Raw genomic sequence first — 15,650 nt, forward strand, 5'->3', positions numbered from 1 at the left:
CTGGATCTTAAAGGATCATTTTACTAACTGGAGAAAAGAACAGAGTATTTCAGGGACATGAAACTAACCCCACGGAAACAAAGGCATGGTAACTTGGGGACTGGTGAATACTTTTATGTGTAGTTTAGATATGAGATGCTGGGGCGTGTGGTCAAAGCAGGGCAAGAGAGATAGACAAGGTAAGTTCTTATATACCCGCACAAAAAGAATGCCAAGGTATCAGCAGAGAAGTGTCTTCTTTTTACTCCTAAAGACCTAAAGCTGATGTTAATTTTATAACACCTCTAATATTACTGCTGACATCACATTTGTCTTCTAAGCTCACCCTTCTGTTTCTTTTTTCTCCAAATATATTCTAATCCCTGCTGCTAGAGCAGTTGTCTGCTTGTGTACTCAGATCATTTTCCACCATACCATAGACTCCTACTTAAAAACTGGCTGCTGCTTTTTTTTTTTTTTTAAGATTTTATTTGTTCATGATAGACATAGAGAGAGAGAGAGAGAGGTAGAGACACAGGTAGAGGGAGAAGCAGGCCATGCCAGGAGCCCGACATGGGACTCGATCCCAAGACTCCAGGATCGGGCCCTGGGCCAAAGGCAGGCGCTAAACCACTGAGCCACCCTGGGATCCCCTGCTGCTTTTGTTTTTTATTTTCTTTTGCTTTCTGCAGCACTTTGAATAGCCTTGTCCTTAGTTTTCCTTACTTCAGTTTTTCATTTTAATTTAACATTTTAATTGTACACTAACACAGTATGTAGTATGGGCTAAAGAAAAAAAGACGAAGTTGTCAGTATAGGAGTAATTGTGCACAGCATAGCTTCAAACGTAGCAGATCAGAGGTATAGCTCTTACAGTGTGAGTATGGCAAGACATATGCTCCTTTTGCTTTGGAAGTCACTGTAAGCTTGTGAAGCCTTCCATTGCTTACCTTCCCACAGTTATATATTTGCCTGAAAGTAAGTTTTTCAGTTTTATTTATAAGGGTTTTCTTTTTTCTCCTAAGTATAATAGTATTAGGTAATCAAGTCATGAGATTAACCGTTACTATTTAAATCATGTTGAAAAACTCATCTTAGCTCTATGGTTTTATCATTGTTTGCTCTGAGCAAAGGTGATGTGGGTTTTTGTGGATGCTGTTGTGGTTTTTGCTCAGGGACCACGTTGCCATTTTGGCATCCCAAAAGCTGCACCATGACCCTGCCTATAGGGCTAGCAGAAGGCACCTCATGTTCTAGTTTCTGTTCTCCCAACCCACTGAACGCCAGGGTTCTAAAAGTATTTATGTTCTCATTTGCCTCATAGCTTTAACAGAGACAAAAGACAGGCTCCCCAAGTGCCATATAGGTTATGACCAAAATAATTGTTGTTAGAAAATACTTCCAAGAGGATCTTATGAAATATGTTCCTTAGCTAGTGAAGCATATCTAATTCTGAATATTGTTAAGTTTCTGTTGAATTTCCCAAGATCATCTTCTACAATGTATGTTAGGTAAAGATGAATAAGTTGATTTGTTATAAGGAATTATTATAAGCCATTTATATATTAGAGAAGAATGTCTTCTAAAAGTGATAACTGGGGGCACCTGGGTAGCTCAGTGGCTGAGCATCTACCTTTGGCTCAGGTCGTAACCCAGGGTCCTAGGATCGAGTCCCGCTTCTCCCTTGTCTATGTCTCTGTCTCTCTGTCTCTCTCATGAATAAATAAATAAAATATTTTAAAAAATAAAAAATAAAAATGATAGCTGATTTTAAAATATTTACTTTTGAGTCATTTTTTTCACTGAACAAATAGTATGGCCACCTCATCTTCATATAAGTAAACAGCTACATTTCTGTTCTGAATCAGTGGTGGCAGGAGGATATATATGAGGTTTATCTGAGGTAGTATTATGTCACTCAAGAGCAATTTTTTTTAAAGATTTATTTATTTATTTTAGAGGAGGGGGAGGGGCATAGGGAATCTTCAAGCAGACTCCCTGCTGAGTTTGGAGCTGGACACAGTGCTCAGTCTCATGGCCCATGAAATCATGACCTAAGCTGAAACCAGGAGTCAGATGCTTAACCAACTGAGCCACCTAGGGTGCCCCTCAAGAGCATTTTTAAACAAAGTATGCCATGGTTCCTATTCTGCCCATGGAAATTGTTTTCTGATCTGTCAGGGAATCATGTAGTAACACCAACTCTTGCAATAATTTTAAAGTGTAAAATCTAGGGGAGCCTGGGTGGCTCAGCTGGTCAAACATCTGCTGTTGGCTCAGGTCATGATCCCAGAGTCCTGGGATCCAGCCCCATGTCAGGCTCCCTGTTAGTGGGGACTCTGCTTTTCCCTCTGCCTGCTGCTCCCTCCCCCTGCTCCTCTCGCTCGCTGTCTCTCGCTCGCTCTCTCTCAATTAGATAAAATCTTTAAAAAATAAAAAAATTAAGTGTAAAATCTAAAAAAAATATTAAGAATCACTATAGGATAGGAGTCCTGTATTTACCTTATAAATATTATTCATGATCATGCAGTTAAAAAAAACCATACACATACGTGTGTGTGTGTGTGTGTGTGTGTGTGTGTGTAATTAAAGCATCAAATTGTTGACAAACTCATATGAAATTCCCAAGCCAGAGACATAAGTAGTCAGGGAGGAGCTCTTGCTTGAGGGCGTTTGTCAGTTCTGGAGACAGCTCTTGTGAAAGGAATAGATAACAATACCCAAGGACTGAGCAAGCTGGGGAGTCCCAAGGACACCCTCCTCCAAAGGCTGGTCACTGAAGAACTATACCCTAAGGGTAAGGATGAGCCAAGTGGGGCCACCTCTTGCATGGAATTACAGCCTGGGTTGGAATTCTCTAAGTTGTCCAGATCTCAAGACTTGACTTAGGTAAGGTGTCTGTAGACTGATATGGTGGTCCAGGTCATCCAGCAGAAATAAGGAAGATATTTGCATTCTATTCCACAAGTAGAGGAATTCCTCCAAATAAGTTTTTATTTTCTTTTTAATTAATTAATTAACAATTAATTAATTTTAACAGAGAGCACATGAGCAGGAGGAAGGGCAGAGAGAGAGGCAGAGAAGCGGACTCCCCACTGAGCAGGTAGTCAGAGGCTTAACCATCTGAGCCACCTAGGCACCACCAAATAATTTGTTTTTAAATATTTTATTTATTCATGAGAGACACACAGAGAGAGGCAGAGATACAGGCAGAGGGAGGAGCAGGCTCCCTGCAGGGAGCCCAATTTGGGACTCATCCCTGGACCCCAGGATCATGCCCTGAGCCAAAGGCAGATGCTCAACCACTGAGCCACCCAGCCGTCCCAATTTTTTTAATATAATAACAAATACAGAAAACACACAAATTTACACACAAATTTACATGTAAGAAAATGAATATTGTGAAAAAGTTAAAGTTGGTTGTAATACAAACGCGATTTAAAGCAACCTTCATTGACATTTAAAAGCTGGGAAATTTTCAGAAACTTAGAAAGAAGGAGTTCAGGCCTTTTCCGTCAGAGAATTCCTTGGTTTCAGGTACCCTAAAGCAAGGTCTGAAAGGGTTTGGGGCACAACCCTTGGGCCCTGCAGATTCCTGGCCCTGTGGGGAGGGTCACAGTCAGAGGAGAGACAGCAGGGACTCAGGCCTGGGACTCTGGCCCTTGTGAAAGCACATCTCTCTGTGATTGTATTTGGTTGAGGGTCTCATGTCCGAGACTGCTATAGAGCTGAGAAGCCAGTTGTTCTAAGAATGTGAGCCTGGTATTTTGCCTGGTCATTTGATACTTTTAGCATAAAGTATGTCTTTTTATGTGAATAAAACCCTGGACTATATAGCACTTAAAATAGATGAGTGGCAGCTACTATATCAACACAGATATGTTTCCAAAACAGTGGTAAACAAAAAAGCAAGATACAAAAGATACGTAAAGAATAATAGCACACATATAAAGTGATTTGTCAACATGAAAAACCATATAATATGTTGTTTTGGGTTATGGCAACATATAGTAAAACATATGTTCTACATACAAGGGAAACAAATAATTCAGGAGGTAGTAACTTCGGACAAAAGAAATAGGACAATACACAAACTGTGTAATGTTTAATTTTTTCTTTGGTTAAAGAACTGATTATATAAAATATTAGGATTAGTTTAACTGAGTGGCCAGCATACAGCTTTTTATTATACTTATTCTTTCTACTTTCCTATATCCTTTGAAGTGGCAATATTGAAATACTTTAAGACAATAAACAGCTTAGTCTAATGAAAACAAGAGTCAAACCTAGTATAGACAGACACCTGGCATCTGTGAGCCAACATGGACCTTGGAACATCAGTTTGCAATCTTTCATTTAGAAAACCAATCTGTAACTATGGACAAGTAATGGTGGTGTTCGAGTGTTACTGTTGGTGGCATCATGAATTGGTATAATACCTTTGGAGAGTACACTAAGTATAGTGTACATTAACTATAAAATTATTAGTATTCGCTAACTCACTAATAGGATTTTGGAAATTTATTGTAAAGAAATAATTCAGAAGAACTATAAAAGTTTAGTCTATCAATAAAATGCTAAATGTCTATCAATAAAAATGCTCAAGTAAATTATGGCATGCCAACTGTATAGAATATCATAACACCATTAAAATCATTTTGAAGACAATGTCAAAAATAGAAAATGCTTATGAGAGAATTTTTTGGGGGGAGAATATTTAAATACAAACTATAAGTTATTTGGGTGGCAGTAATCATAACTATAAAAATATATGTGTGACTGGATAAGAAGACAAAAAAATGAAAAACATTTTAATTCTTGAAATTGTGGAGAATTAAAAAATTTTAATGGTTAATTAGTTTTACTCTTCAGGGAAGAGTTGAACTACAGTGGATTGAAACATATTATGCTTGAGAAGAATGTTTGAGTCACTTGAGTTGTTTTTATTTTTGAGACATAGTACTAGGAAAACTTCTGTCATACTTTTTTATCTTATACTTCACTGACTTTTTAAAATTTCAGCCCTCAGAGATAGAAATGGAGTCTCAGATACATCTGTATGGGCACACAGAAGAGATAACCAGCTTATTTGTTTGCAAACCCTACAGCATAATGATAAGTGTGAGCAGAGATGGAACCTGCATCATATGGGACTTAAACAGGTACAGAAGAAGGTCTCCAACTCAAACATAGATGTCTCTATGTTTCAGTTCTTCCTGTGTGAAACAGATGCACTAAAATAATGTCTTTGCATTATGATTATTTTAAGCATGAAATATAAACTTTACTTTGTAATTGAATTGAAATCAAAAGACCAAATAGGAATATAGTGGGGAATGCCTTATGGATAATTGGATAATTGATCCATACCCTAAGGAAAGGAATTATATAAGATAATATAATTACATTTAATGATTTGTCTTTGGTCTTTCAGGCTATGCTATGTACAAAGCCTGGCGGGACACAAAAGCCCTGTCACAGCAGTGTCTGCCAGTGAAACTACAGGTGACATTGCCACTGTGTGTGATTCAGGTGAGCAAGCCCCAAAACCAAAGCACAGAGCCATTATAAGCTGGTTCCATCATAAGTTAAACTGTTGGGTTATATCTCTCAGGTCCCTAACAACATCTTAATATCTTGGTAGCAGTGTATTTGTGTATTAAAATACAAAAAGGTCCAAGAGTAAGTTCATCAATTGAGGGACCAACTTATGCAAAAATTAATATTGTCATCATTTAACTCTTTTTCTGATATATGTAAGATTGCATTTGAGCACATGTAAGTTAATTGTTACATAATTATCTGAATTTTCCTGGCTTTTGTTTGTCTGTCTTTTTTTTTGGCTTCTGCTTTTTAACTATTAACTTTCTGCCTTCCTCCTGACTAAGTGCAAAGCATCAGCCAATGATCCACTTTGAATATATATATCTTCCAGTTCCTGAGAGAGAACAATAATACTATGGAATCCTAAATGGAGATATAATTTGCCTTAAAATTTACATGACAGAGTTCTATCTCCTCATCAGAGGTTTTGTTTTTAGTTTTTGTTTTTTCAAGTAGTATTGAAAAACTTGACGCATACAGCAGGAAAGAACAGTTGGAAAATTCATAAATTTTCTGTTTGCATTTCCATTTTTAAGGATCTTAATATCAAAAGAATCCTTTAAAAAATTCTCTTTCTGCCCACTCAGTATAGAGTATCTTCAACGTATCTATATTGGGTGGTCATCTATCCTTTGCTTGCATGTTTTATATTAGTTTTTTTTTCTGATATCCAACAATTTTCCAATCACTGTAACACCACCTAGGTCAAGAATGTGATGTGGTTGACACTACTTGAAGTTAGCAAATTTGAAGTCTGACTCTTGATTTGGGGTGATGATCTCAGGGTTGTTGAGATCAAGCCTCACCTGGGGCTCATGCTGGGGGAGCCTGCTTAAGATTCCTTCTCTCCTCACCTCACTCCTGCTCTCTCCCTAAAAGAAAGGAATGGGCTGGCAGCTGAAGAAGTATATAGGGGGAGATCCAGAGGGCCTGTCTGGGTGGAGTCAAAGTGCACTGCCTTTCTGGCACAGGAATGTGCCCAACCAACTTAGGAACCCTCCTAACCCTGTTGCTTAGGGATTTTTCTGAGGTTTTCTTATGTAGGTTGACTAAATCATTGGCCATTGAGCTCAATCTTCAGCCTCCCTCACCTCCCCAGAGGTGGGGAGGTACTGTAAATTCTAACCTCCTAACCACTGGGCTGATTTTTCTGGTGACAGGCCCCCATCCTGAAGCTATCTAGGACCTAACCACTCAAGGAGTCAGTTCATTAGCATACAAAAGATGGTAAATTACAAGGGTTTAGGAGCTCTCTGCCAGGAACCTGGGACAAAGACCAAATAACTATTTTTTTATTATACTACAGCCATCTCTTGGAGTTTAATGTTGATTTTACTAAATATTCATTAATTCTTGTATTCCAGAAAAGTAATGTCTTCAGTCATGCTTTAAAGGTATCAGATGTGAAGCATTTGCCAATCTTAGCATCCAGTTATAAAATAATGCCATTGGAAACATTTCTATTTCTTAATCATCTAACTAAGGGGAAAGATTTTAAACAGTTGACTTTGATAATGCAAGTGTGGGCCAATGATTGATGACTTTGCTAATTGTTCTCCCTTGGTTTATACATTAGCAGCTTTTAGTATGTCATATCAAGAGGGAATCTGGGGGAATAATATAATGATTATTTATATAGAGTTCTCTAACTTTCTTGTTTTAGCAACATTTGGAAGTTAGGACTAATCCTTAGGGAGCTGAATTTTGTAAAGTTAATTACTTTCCTGCTGCCAGTAGTGATTTATATCTGTGATATTATATCAGCTAGTCATATGGGAATAAAAAACAAAATTACTTTTGCTGCAATTACTAACTTGCAAGTAGGGTATTCAGGTGTCCCTAGGTAGTGCATAGTTTAATAGAGTAATGGCTAGAACTTCTTTTTTCCAATCTGAACAAAAAGGCCTTCTCCAATTTTTTAAGCCCTCTTAGTACACATATAAGAGAAGTCAGAAAAAGAATTTGGTGTATGGAGAATATGATAAAAATAATGATTTTTTTTTTTAAAGAGAGGCCAAAGTTATGTTTAGTGACCTAAACAAGAGTTCATCCTCCTAGTCTTATGGTCCAAGAAGGAAAGAAAGTTATCAGATTTAGCCTACCAAACATCTTGACCCATTAGTGAGTACAAACTTTAAAATAAAAATTTAGGAGCCCCTGGGTGGGTCAGTCAGTTAAGCATCTGTCTTCAGCTCAGGTCGTGATCCCAGAGTCCTCAGAGCCCCATGTCTGGCTTCCTGCTCAACAGGGAGCCTGCTTCTCCCTTTCCCTCTACCTGCCACCCCCCCTGCTAGTGCTCACTCATGCTTTCTCTCTCTGTCATATGAATAAATAAAATATTTAAAGATAAATAAATCAAAATTTAAATACATATATATGTATGTATGTTATATATGTGTGTGTGCACGTATATACACATTACATATGTGTATATAAAATTTCTGTGTCAGGGCTGAAATTACACTAGCAAGCTCTTTCCTCTTGATCATTCTCCAGTCTTTGTAGGATGTGGTTTTTATAATGATAAGATGTGAAATTTATTAAACTATGTAAGTATTTTAATATTTTCTATTTTTAAATTTAAATTCAATTAATTAACATATAGCATAGTATTAGTTTCAGAGGTAGAAGTCCCTGATTCATCAGTCTTATATAATTCCCAGTGCTCATCACATCATGCGCCCTCCTTAATGCCTATCACCCAGTCACCCCCTCCCTGCACCCCCTCCCTCCAACGATCCTCACTTTGTTTCCTATGATTAAGAGTCTCTTATGGTTTGTCTCCCTCTCTGACTTCATCTTATTTTATTTTTGTCTCTCTTCCCCTATGATCCTCTGTTTTGTTTCTTAAATTCCACGTATGAGTGAGATCATATAATTGTCTTTTTCGGATTGACTTAATTCACTTAGCAGTTCTATCCACATCATTGCAAATGGCAAGATTTTTTTGATGGCTGAGTAGTATTCCATTGTGTATGTGTATATATAATACCACATCTTCTTTATCCATGCATCTGTCAATGGACATCTAGGCTCTTTCCATAGTTTGGCTATTGTGCACATTGCTGCTATGAACATTGAGGTGCAGGTGCCCCTTCTGGTCACTACATCTGTATATTTGGGGTAAATACCTAGTAGTGCAATTGCTGGGATGTAGGGTAGCTCTATTTTCAACTTTTTGAGGAACTTCCATACTGTTTTCCAGAGTGGCTGCACCAGTTTGCATTCCCACCAGCAGTGTAAGAGGGTTCCCCTTTCTCCACATCCTTGCCAACATTTGTTGTTTCCTGACTTGTTAATTTTAGCCATTCTTACTGGTGTGAGGTGGTATCTCATTGTGGTTTTGATTTGTGTTTCCCTGATCCCAAGTGATTTGAGCAATTTTTCATGTGTCTGTTGGCCATCTGTATGTCTTATTTGGAGAAATATTTATGTCTTCTGCCCATTTCCTGACTGGATTATTTGTTCTTTGGGTGTTGAGTTTGGTTTCTGTATTTTTTAAAATCATTCTGCCACTAGATCAAAATATATGCCTTTAAACTAGGTTTATAGCCTGGTCATGTGTTGCCAATGGCATTATAAAGTAAATATAATATGAAATTTGGGGTGGGCAGTGACTCCCCAATTTATTTTAATTTCAGTGAAGATGTATAGGGAAGAATAAAGATTTTTTTTTTCGGGAATTCCCAACTTCCTTTTAGTTGATGTGCTAAATTATACATGAAAGCAATCTGGTCTTGAGTGAAGGCCTCAGTTTTGATATTTATAATCTTAGGCAGATGAGTAGTTACTTTATTTTGTGGTAGCCCAAGATGCTGCTGTAATCTGGTTGGATGATTCTTTGCCTATTTAGTTCTATACCATATTTCTGAGAGTCCAGGCCCACATTTAGATTTTTGGTTTTGAAAGACTAAGCCTGCAGTAGCTATTGATTATAGGTAATGATCAATCCCTACATCAGTATCTTTGATAGGCCTTCTGACTTTACTAGTACACATGTGGTTGCTTTATATATTTTTAAGTCTTTTATCAAATATTAAATTCAAAAGAGTAAAATATCTACTCATGGAAAAGATGAGTTTATTATCTACGATTGTAATTCTGTAGTTTATTGAACTTCTACATCTTGATGTTTTCTTTAGGTAATCTCCCCTAATCAGTAAGAAGTCTTAAGTAAAACACTGGGCATTGGTTAACCTTCTTTTCTCTACATATGTGATAAATATGTTCAAAGTGATAGTTGTTATTTAAACCGTTTTAAAGTATATGATTCAGTGGCATCACCACACCTACAATGTGGTATAACCATCACCACTATTTCAAAAACTTTCTCATCACCCCAAACAGAAATATTCCTCCTTGCCTCACAGCTTCTGGTAGCCACTATTCTACTTTCAATCTCTGTGAATTTGCCTATTCTAGATATTTTATCTAAGTGGAAGCATACACTATGTATCCTTTTATGTCTTTTTTATGTCTATTTATTTCACTTAGCATCATGTTAAGGCTACCATGTTGTAGCATGTAGCAGAACTTCATCACTTTCCATGGCTGAGTAGTATCCCATTGTATACATCTACCTTTTGTCTGTTGACGGACATTTGGTTGTTTGCACTTCTAGGCTATTGTGGATAATGCTGCAACACAGAAGGCATTTGGGTTTGTGATATTTGAAGGTCTTCAGCATATCTTGACATAAGTATTTGCACAATTTGTTTCTTTGCTATAAAATATGAAATCTGTACAGTCTTTTCATTGCCTTAATAAAGGAGAGAGTTAAATTCTGCATTTTTTGTTAGTTCTAATGGAGAGATAAAATTAGGTGGAGTAACATGATGGCACCTAACCTTTACCATGCCTCTTAACTGGTCTTTATCAGCTTGAGAATATTTCTTCAAAGAAGGCTAGACACATCATCATGAGGCCCCAACTATAGAAGATGGCAAGCTCCACTCCCTCCTGGAAAACTCCAGAAAGTTTAGTTATCCAAGGTCTTTGAAAAGAAAAAGTTAGTCTAATAAGTCGCTGACTTACAAGATTCAATCTTAGACATTCTGAGGAATTCGATTTCTTTTTTTTTTTTTTTTCTTTAAGAAGTTGCTTTTAACTCAGCTAAGTTTTATTGTAACTTTTTTTTCTTCAAAAGTCATGGAAGTCACTTCTTACAGATGGTTTCACAGAATATTTTCTTCTGTTTTTGGAGATTGTTTAACTTTCTAGATACTTTCAACTCAATCTTGATAGTCCCATTTGCTAAAATATGATTACACAAAGATACATAATTAATTTACCTAGTTGCTTTTTATTTCTAAATTAATCTTTTTATTTTTCTATTGTGGTCATTGTCTCTAGATAAATATGCAGAGCTCTTTGTGACTTATAATGTAATAATTTTACTTATACAGCTTCAGTCATGAGCTGCCTATAAATTTTACCACTAAAACAAATGAGTTTGGTGCACAGGGATGCCCCTCTGGGATCCAGGGTGGTGAGCTCTGATATACCCACACTCTGCTGACCTAGGGGGTGATTTTGGTGCTTTAGCTGGTGGAGGCAGCGACCTCAGACTCTGGACAGTGAACGGGGACCTCGTTGGACATGTCCACTGCAGGGAGATCATTTGTTCCGTTGCCTTCTCTAACCAGCCTGAGGGAGTATCTATCAATGTGATTGCTGGGGGATTAGAGAATGGAATTGTCAGGTAAGAGGAGTTTTGATTCTTTTTGTTTGCTCTGTTCATAAGGACACAGCAGTTGCACAAATTAGCTTTTAAAATATAGGCATGTTAATATTTAATATTTAGAGATTTAAAATTACCTGCAGATATAGGTTCTTCACTGATTCCTGTTTTATTTTTAAATAATAAACTTGGCTTTAATGTAGTTTTGAAATTGTGTATTGTCGGGATGCCTGGGTGGCTCAGTGGTTGGGCGTCTGTCTGCCTTTGGCTGAGGGCATGATCCTGGAGTCCTGGGATCGAGTCCCACATCAGGCTCCCTGCATGGAGCCTGCTTCTCACTCTGCCTGTGTCTCTGCCTCTCTCTCTCTCTGTCTCTCTGTCTCTCATGAATAAATAAATAAAATCTTTTAAAAAAAAGAAATTATATATTGTCTATTAATTTTATAAAAGATGAACAATATGAAAATTTACCAAGTTTTCTTACTCCCAAATCTACCCACTGCAAACTTCCCAGAAGTAACACTGTTAAGTGTTTATTATGTTTCCTTCCAGATGATTTTTAACGAATAACCATATATAGCGGTTTTTTTAGTGAAGGAAATTTCAGTTTGTGTAATTAGATGATGACTTTTTCCCTCTCTAGGTTATGGAGTACATGGGACCTAAAGCCTGTGCGGGAAATCACATTTCCTAAATCAAATAAGCCAATTGTAAGGTAAATACCCCTGGATTCTTTATAATATACTCTGTGACTCTATTTTTGTTAGAGAGATATTAAAGTACACAGACTGTGAACAATGTGATGAGAGTCCTAAACAGCTGACCATTTATCAAATACCATGTTGACCAGGACCTTTTGCAAGAGGAAACACAGTCCATGTCTTTGTAGAGCTTAATATCAGAGTCAGAAGCTCCAAGTCTAATAGAAAGGCATCCTGAGAAAGGGCCCAAAGAAGCTTTTAAATTGTAGAAACTATATTTTCTTTTCTTCCTTTTTAAAAATACAATAATGGTGATTGATAGCTACAGGAGGGTGCTTTAAACAAACAAATTTGACTTTAAAAATCAATTGGAAGTAAGTGATTCAAATTATATTTTATTAAATTGTTTTCAATGCACTGAAATAAATTTTAATGAACTTAATTATTGTTACATTTTTACCTTCTCCTATTTCAGGGAAATAAAATATCTCCCTCTAATCATCATTTATTTCTATATAGAGAAAATGTAGCACTGTTATATTATCTAACTTTCCTATACCCAAGTATTTGTTAAGTAATAGAGTATACACAAGGCAGTAAGAGAAAATATGCAAAGAAGGAACAGAATATGCGGATCTCTTTGATCTTGATTTTATTCTGCATTACCCAGTTAGAATGAGCTTCACAAAGTTGCCAGCAGAGCAACTAAACTATATTAGAATTAATACTGGAGGGATGCCTGGGTGGCTCAGTGGTTGAGTGTCTGCCTTTGGCTCAGAGCGTGATCCTTCCATCCTGGGATCAAGTCCCACACTGAGCCTGTTTCTCCCTCTGCCTATGTCTCTGCCTCTCTCTCTGTGTCTCTCATGAATAAATAAATAAAATCTAAAAAAAAAAAAAAAGAATTACATTGGAAACCAGTGGGTTGTAAGCAGTCATTTCGTTGGTCTCTCTACTCCGATAAAGAGATCTTAGCTTCCTTAATATTAATTTCTGTATGATCACCAATATGCTAATGCAATTTTAAGAGATAATGTACGCATGGAATTTCTTTTGACAGCCTTACATTTTCCTGTGATGGCCACCATCTGTACACAGCAAATAGTGATGGGACCGTGATTGCCTGGTGCCGGAAGGATCAGCAGCGCTTGAAACAGCCAATGTTCTATTCCTTCCTTAGCAGCTATGCAGCTGGATGAATGAGAGAGAACATCACTTCTCCAAAGCACTTTAGCTCCAAACTAGATTTGTTGACCTCACCCAGTTTTAGAAGGTTGAACTTGAAGAAATGGATGACCAAAATATCATCCAAATAACGATCAACTCTCTTCATCTGCACAACATTCTGTAGCCTCACAAGGTCCTGAGAGAACAATTTTGTTCTAATTTAGTGATAATCTAGAGGGTTGTGTGAGTATGTTCTAACCAACAAGGTATAAGTTTTACATGATAAATTAAAATCGTATTCTCAAAGTTTTTACCCACAAGGGTATTCTAAAGAAAGGATTAAGGTGTCTCCTTTTTCTCTTATTCCAAAAAGACCCAGTAGAATTTAAATTGGGTAGCTAATTGTTTATATAAAATACTCTAAAAATTATATTTAAAAAGTTTTATGCCAAGATAATCTACCCTCCCCACACACACAAAAAAGAAAAAGTAAAGAATAAAAAGTTAGAACTTGCAAAGTGCTTTCTTTGAGAAGTAGGTTATTCAGTAGATGCCTCTGCACCAAACATTTTATGGAATATGTGAATACTAAATTACTAATGAATCTCAACATTAGGCATTTTTTTCCAGTTGCCTTCTTAGCTCAAAGAGGAACCAGAATTTTTTGATAGCCACAAACACACATTTGATTTCAGACACATTCTGTTTCTTCATAAAAATCCTGCTTAAAATCTATAACACTAGATACTGAATATCCTTACTTAGTTGAATCACTAAGATTTAAACACAATGACAATTATTTTACTATCTGCCATTTACAGGGCACTGAATAATTCACTTAGCAGTTTGCAATAGAAAGCCTCCACTATGCAGAAAGATGGTGCAGATATTAAGAATACATTCTAGATAAGGCATTTAATCTAATGTGCAGAGAGAGTTTTCTCCCACAAGAGAATTACATCTTACTTTGTTTCCAACAGGATGCAGAATAATTCTTATAGGAAACAGTGTCTGCTGTGTTTCTACTAATCTATGCTGCCTGAGAATTCTAGGAACAACAGAAAATCTAAGTATATGCCACAGAAAACTTGCACACCAAAAAGACAAAATTCCTAAAAATCTCGGCATAGTCTATCTCTACCATGATATTACAGCTCTATTTTTACTTGGGGTGCTGCTTCATTGGCTTTGAAAACACTGTAAAATAAGCTCAGTAATGTGTTACCATGGGATAAAAATATGTATTCCTGCCTAAGAATAACTTGCGTGTTTGTTATGAAAATTCAATTCATATGGTGTTTACAGAACTCCTTTTGTAACTTCCAGACTTTCTAAAACATTCTGCTTAAAAACTGTATAAAATTCAATTCCGATGTCTCTGCTGTCGAGATATGTACAAGAGAAGAGTGGCCACATGTGCTTGTAGCCTGCAGGGGCATGCATCCATAAGAACACCTCACAGGCTGCCTTTTAGATCATGGTCTGCACAGACCAGGTCCAAACTCTGAGGTCCAGATAGGTGCAGAGATGAGATTATTCCTATTCACGTTGAAGTGATTTGCTTTGTTTTAAAAAAAAAAAAAAATTGCAGCTACTGTCTGGCTTTTTTTTCTACTAAGAACTTTGAATTAGTCCCCTGTTAGAATAGGGTTGCCACTCAGTCCTCTTTGTTTTTTTAAGGCTGAATTCCATCACTTATTTAAAGAAAAAAATATGCAAAATAACTGGTCTTGTTAAGAGTGCAATATTATATTTTTATGTAAAAATAAAAATTAATTTGGGATTATTTATTCAGCATGAAACTTAATATGTATATGTTTGAAACACTTCATAATGTGCATGTCGTAGTAAACATTTCTGTAAAATATCACAAGCTCTGTTATCTTTGTATACACTGCCACTTCATATTGGGAATAAATTTCATAAAAATAGATTTAAAGACCTATTCTTTATACAATTTAAATATTATGACCAGAGCTCAGATTGGTGGCTTTTTTGCTTTGTAACCTATACAGGTTCTCTCTTTAGCTCCCCTATACATTGATGTCACTAAGAAAAGATAACTTTCATTTTTTAATTATATATTTTTTAAAGATTTTATGTATTTATTTAAAAGAGAGAGAGAGCACAAGTCGGGGAGGGGCAGAGGGATAAACAGTCTCCTCGCTGAGCAGGGAGCCCAATGCAGGGCTTGATCCCAGGACCCCAGGATCATGACCTGATCTGAAGGCAGACAATTAACTGACTGAACCACCCAGGTGCCCTTTTATGAGGTGTAATTTTTTATGAAAAATTTTACTTCAATCCTTTATTTTAATACCCTTTATTTCAATCTGTTATTTAATACCTTAGAGTTTAGACAGAAGTGCCAAAGTCAAACCACACTTTTTTTTTTGTCTTTTGAACAAAATATGTTATTTGATTTTTTTCAACATACTCCCAAAAACCAAAATGGTGAAATTACTATTATTTTTTTAATAATAAATTTTTTTTTATTGGTGTTCAATTTACCAACATAC

General features: G+C 36.5%; 1 protein-coding gene across 3 annotated transcripts in view; it reads left to right on the forward strand.

Annotated features, from left to right (window-relative positions):
* The window catches only part of LYST (lysosomal trafficking regulator), a 174,811-nt gene extending 159,747 nt beyond the window's left edge, over window positions 1–15,064 (forward strand). For 2 of the 3 annotated variants that reach the window (XM_026008722.2, XM_072755922.1), the window contains exons 49-53: window positions 5,002–5,141; window positions 5,414–5,511; window positions 11,107–11,284; window positions 11,907–11,978; window positions 13,025–15,064. In XM_026008722.2, coding sequence (XP_025864507.2) covers window positions 5,002–5,141; window positions 5,414–5,511; window positions 11,107–11,284; window positions 11,907–11,978; window positions 13,025–13,163 — 627 coding nt within the window. In that variant the 3' untranslated portion in view covers window positions 13,164–15,064. The remainder of the gene's footprint in view (window positions 1–5,001; window positions 5,142–5,413; window positions 5,512–11,106; window positions 11,285–11,906; window positions 11,979–13,024) is intronic. The other variant, XM_026008723.2, reaches the window with a different exon arrangement.
* Window positions 15,065–15,650: the final 586 nt, after the last annotated feature.

This window comes from Vulpes vulpes, chromosome 4, assembly GCF_048418805.1.
Source record: "Vulpes vulpes isolate BD-2025 chromosome 4, VulVul3, whole genome shotgun sequence".
Lineage (NCBI taxonomy): Eukaryota > Metazoa > Chordata > Mammalia > Carnivora > Canidae > Vulpes > Vulpes vulpes.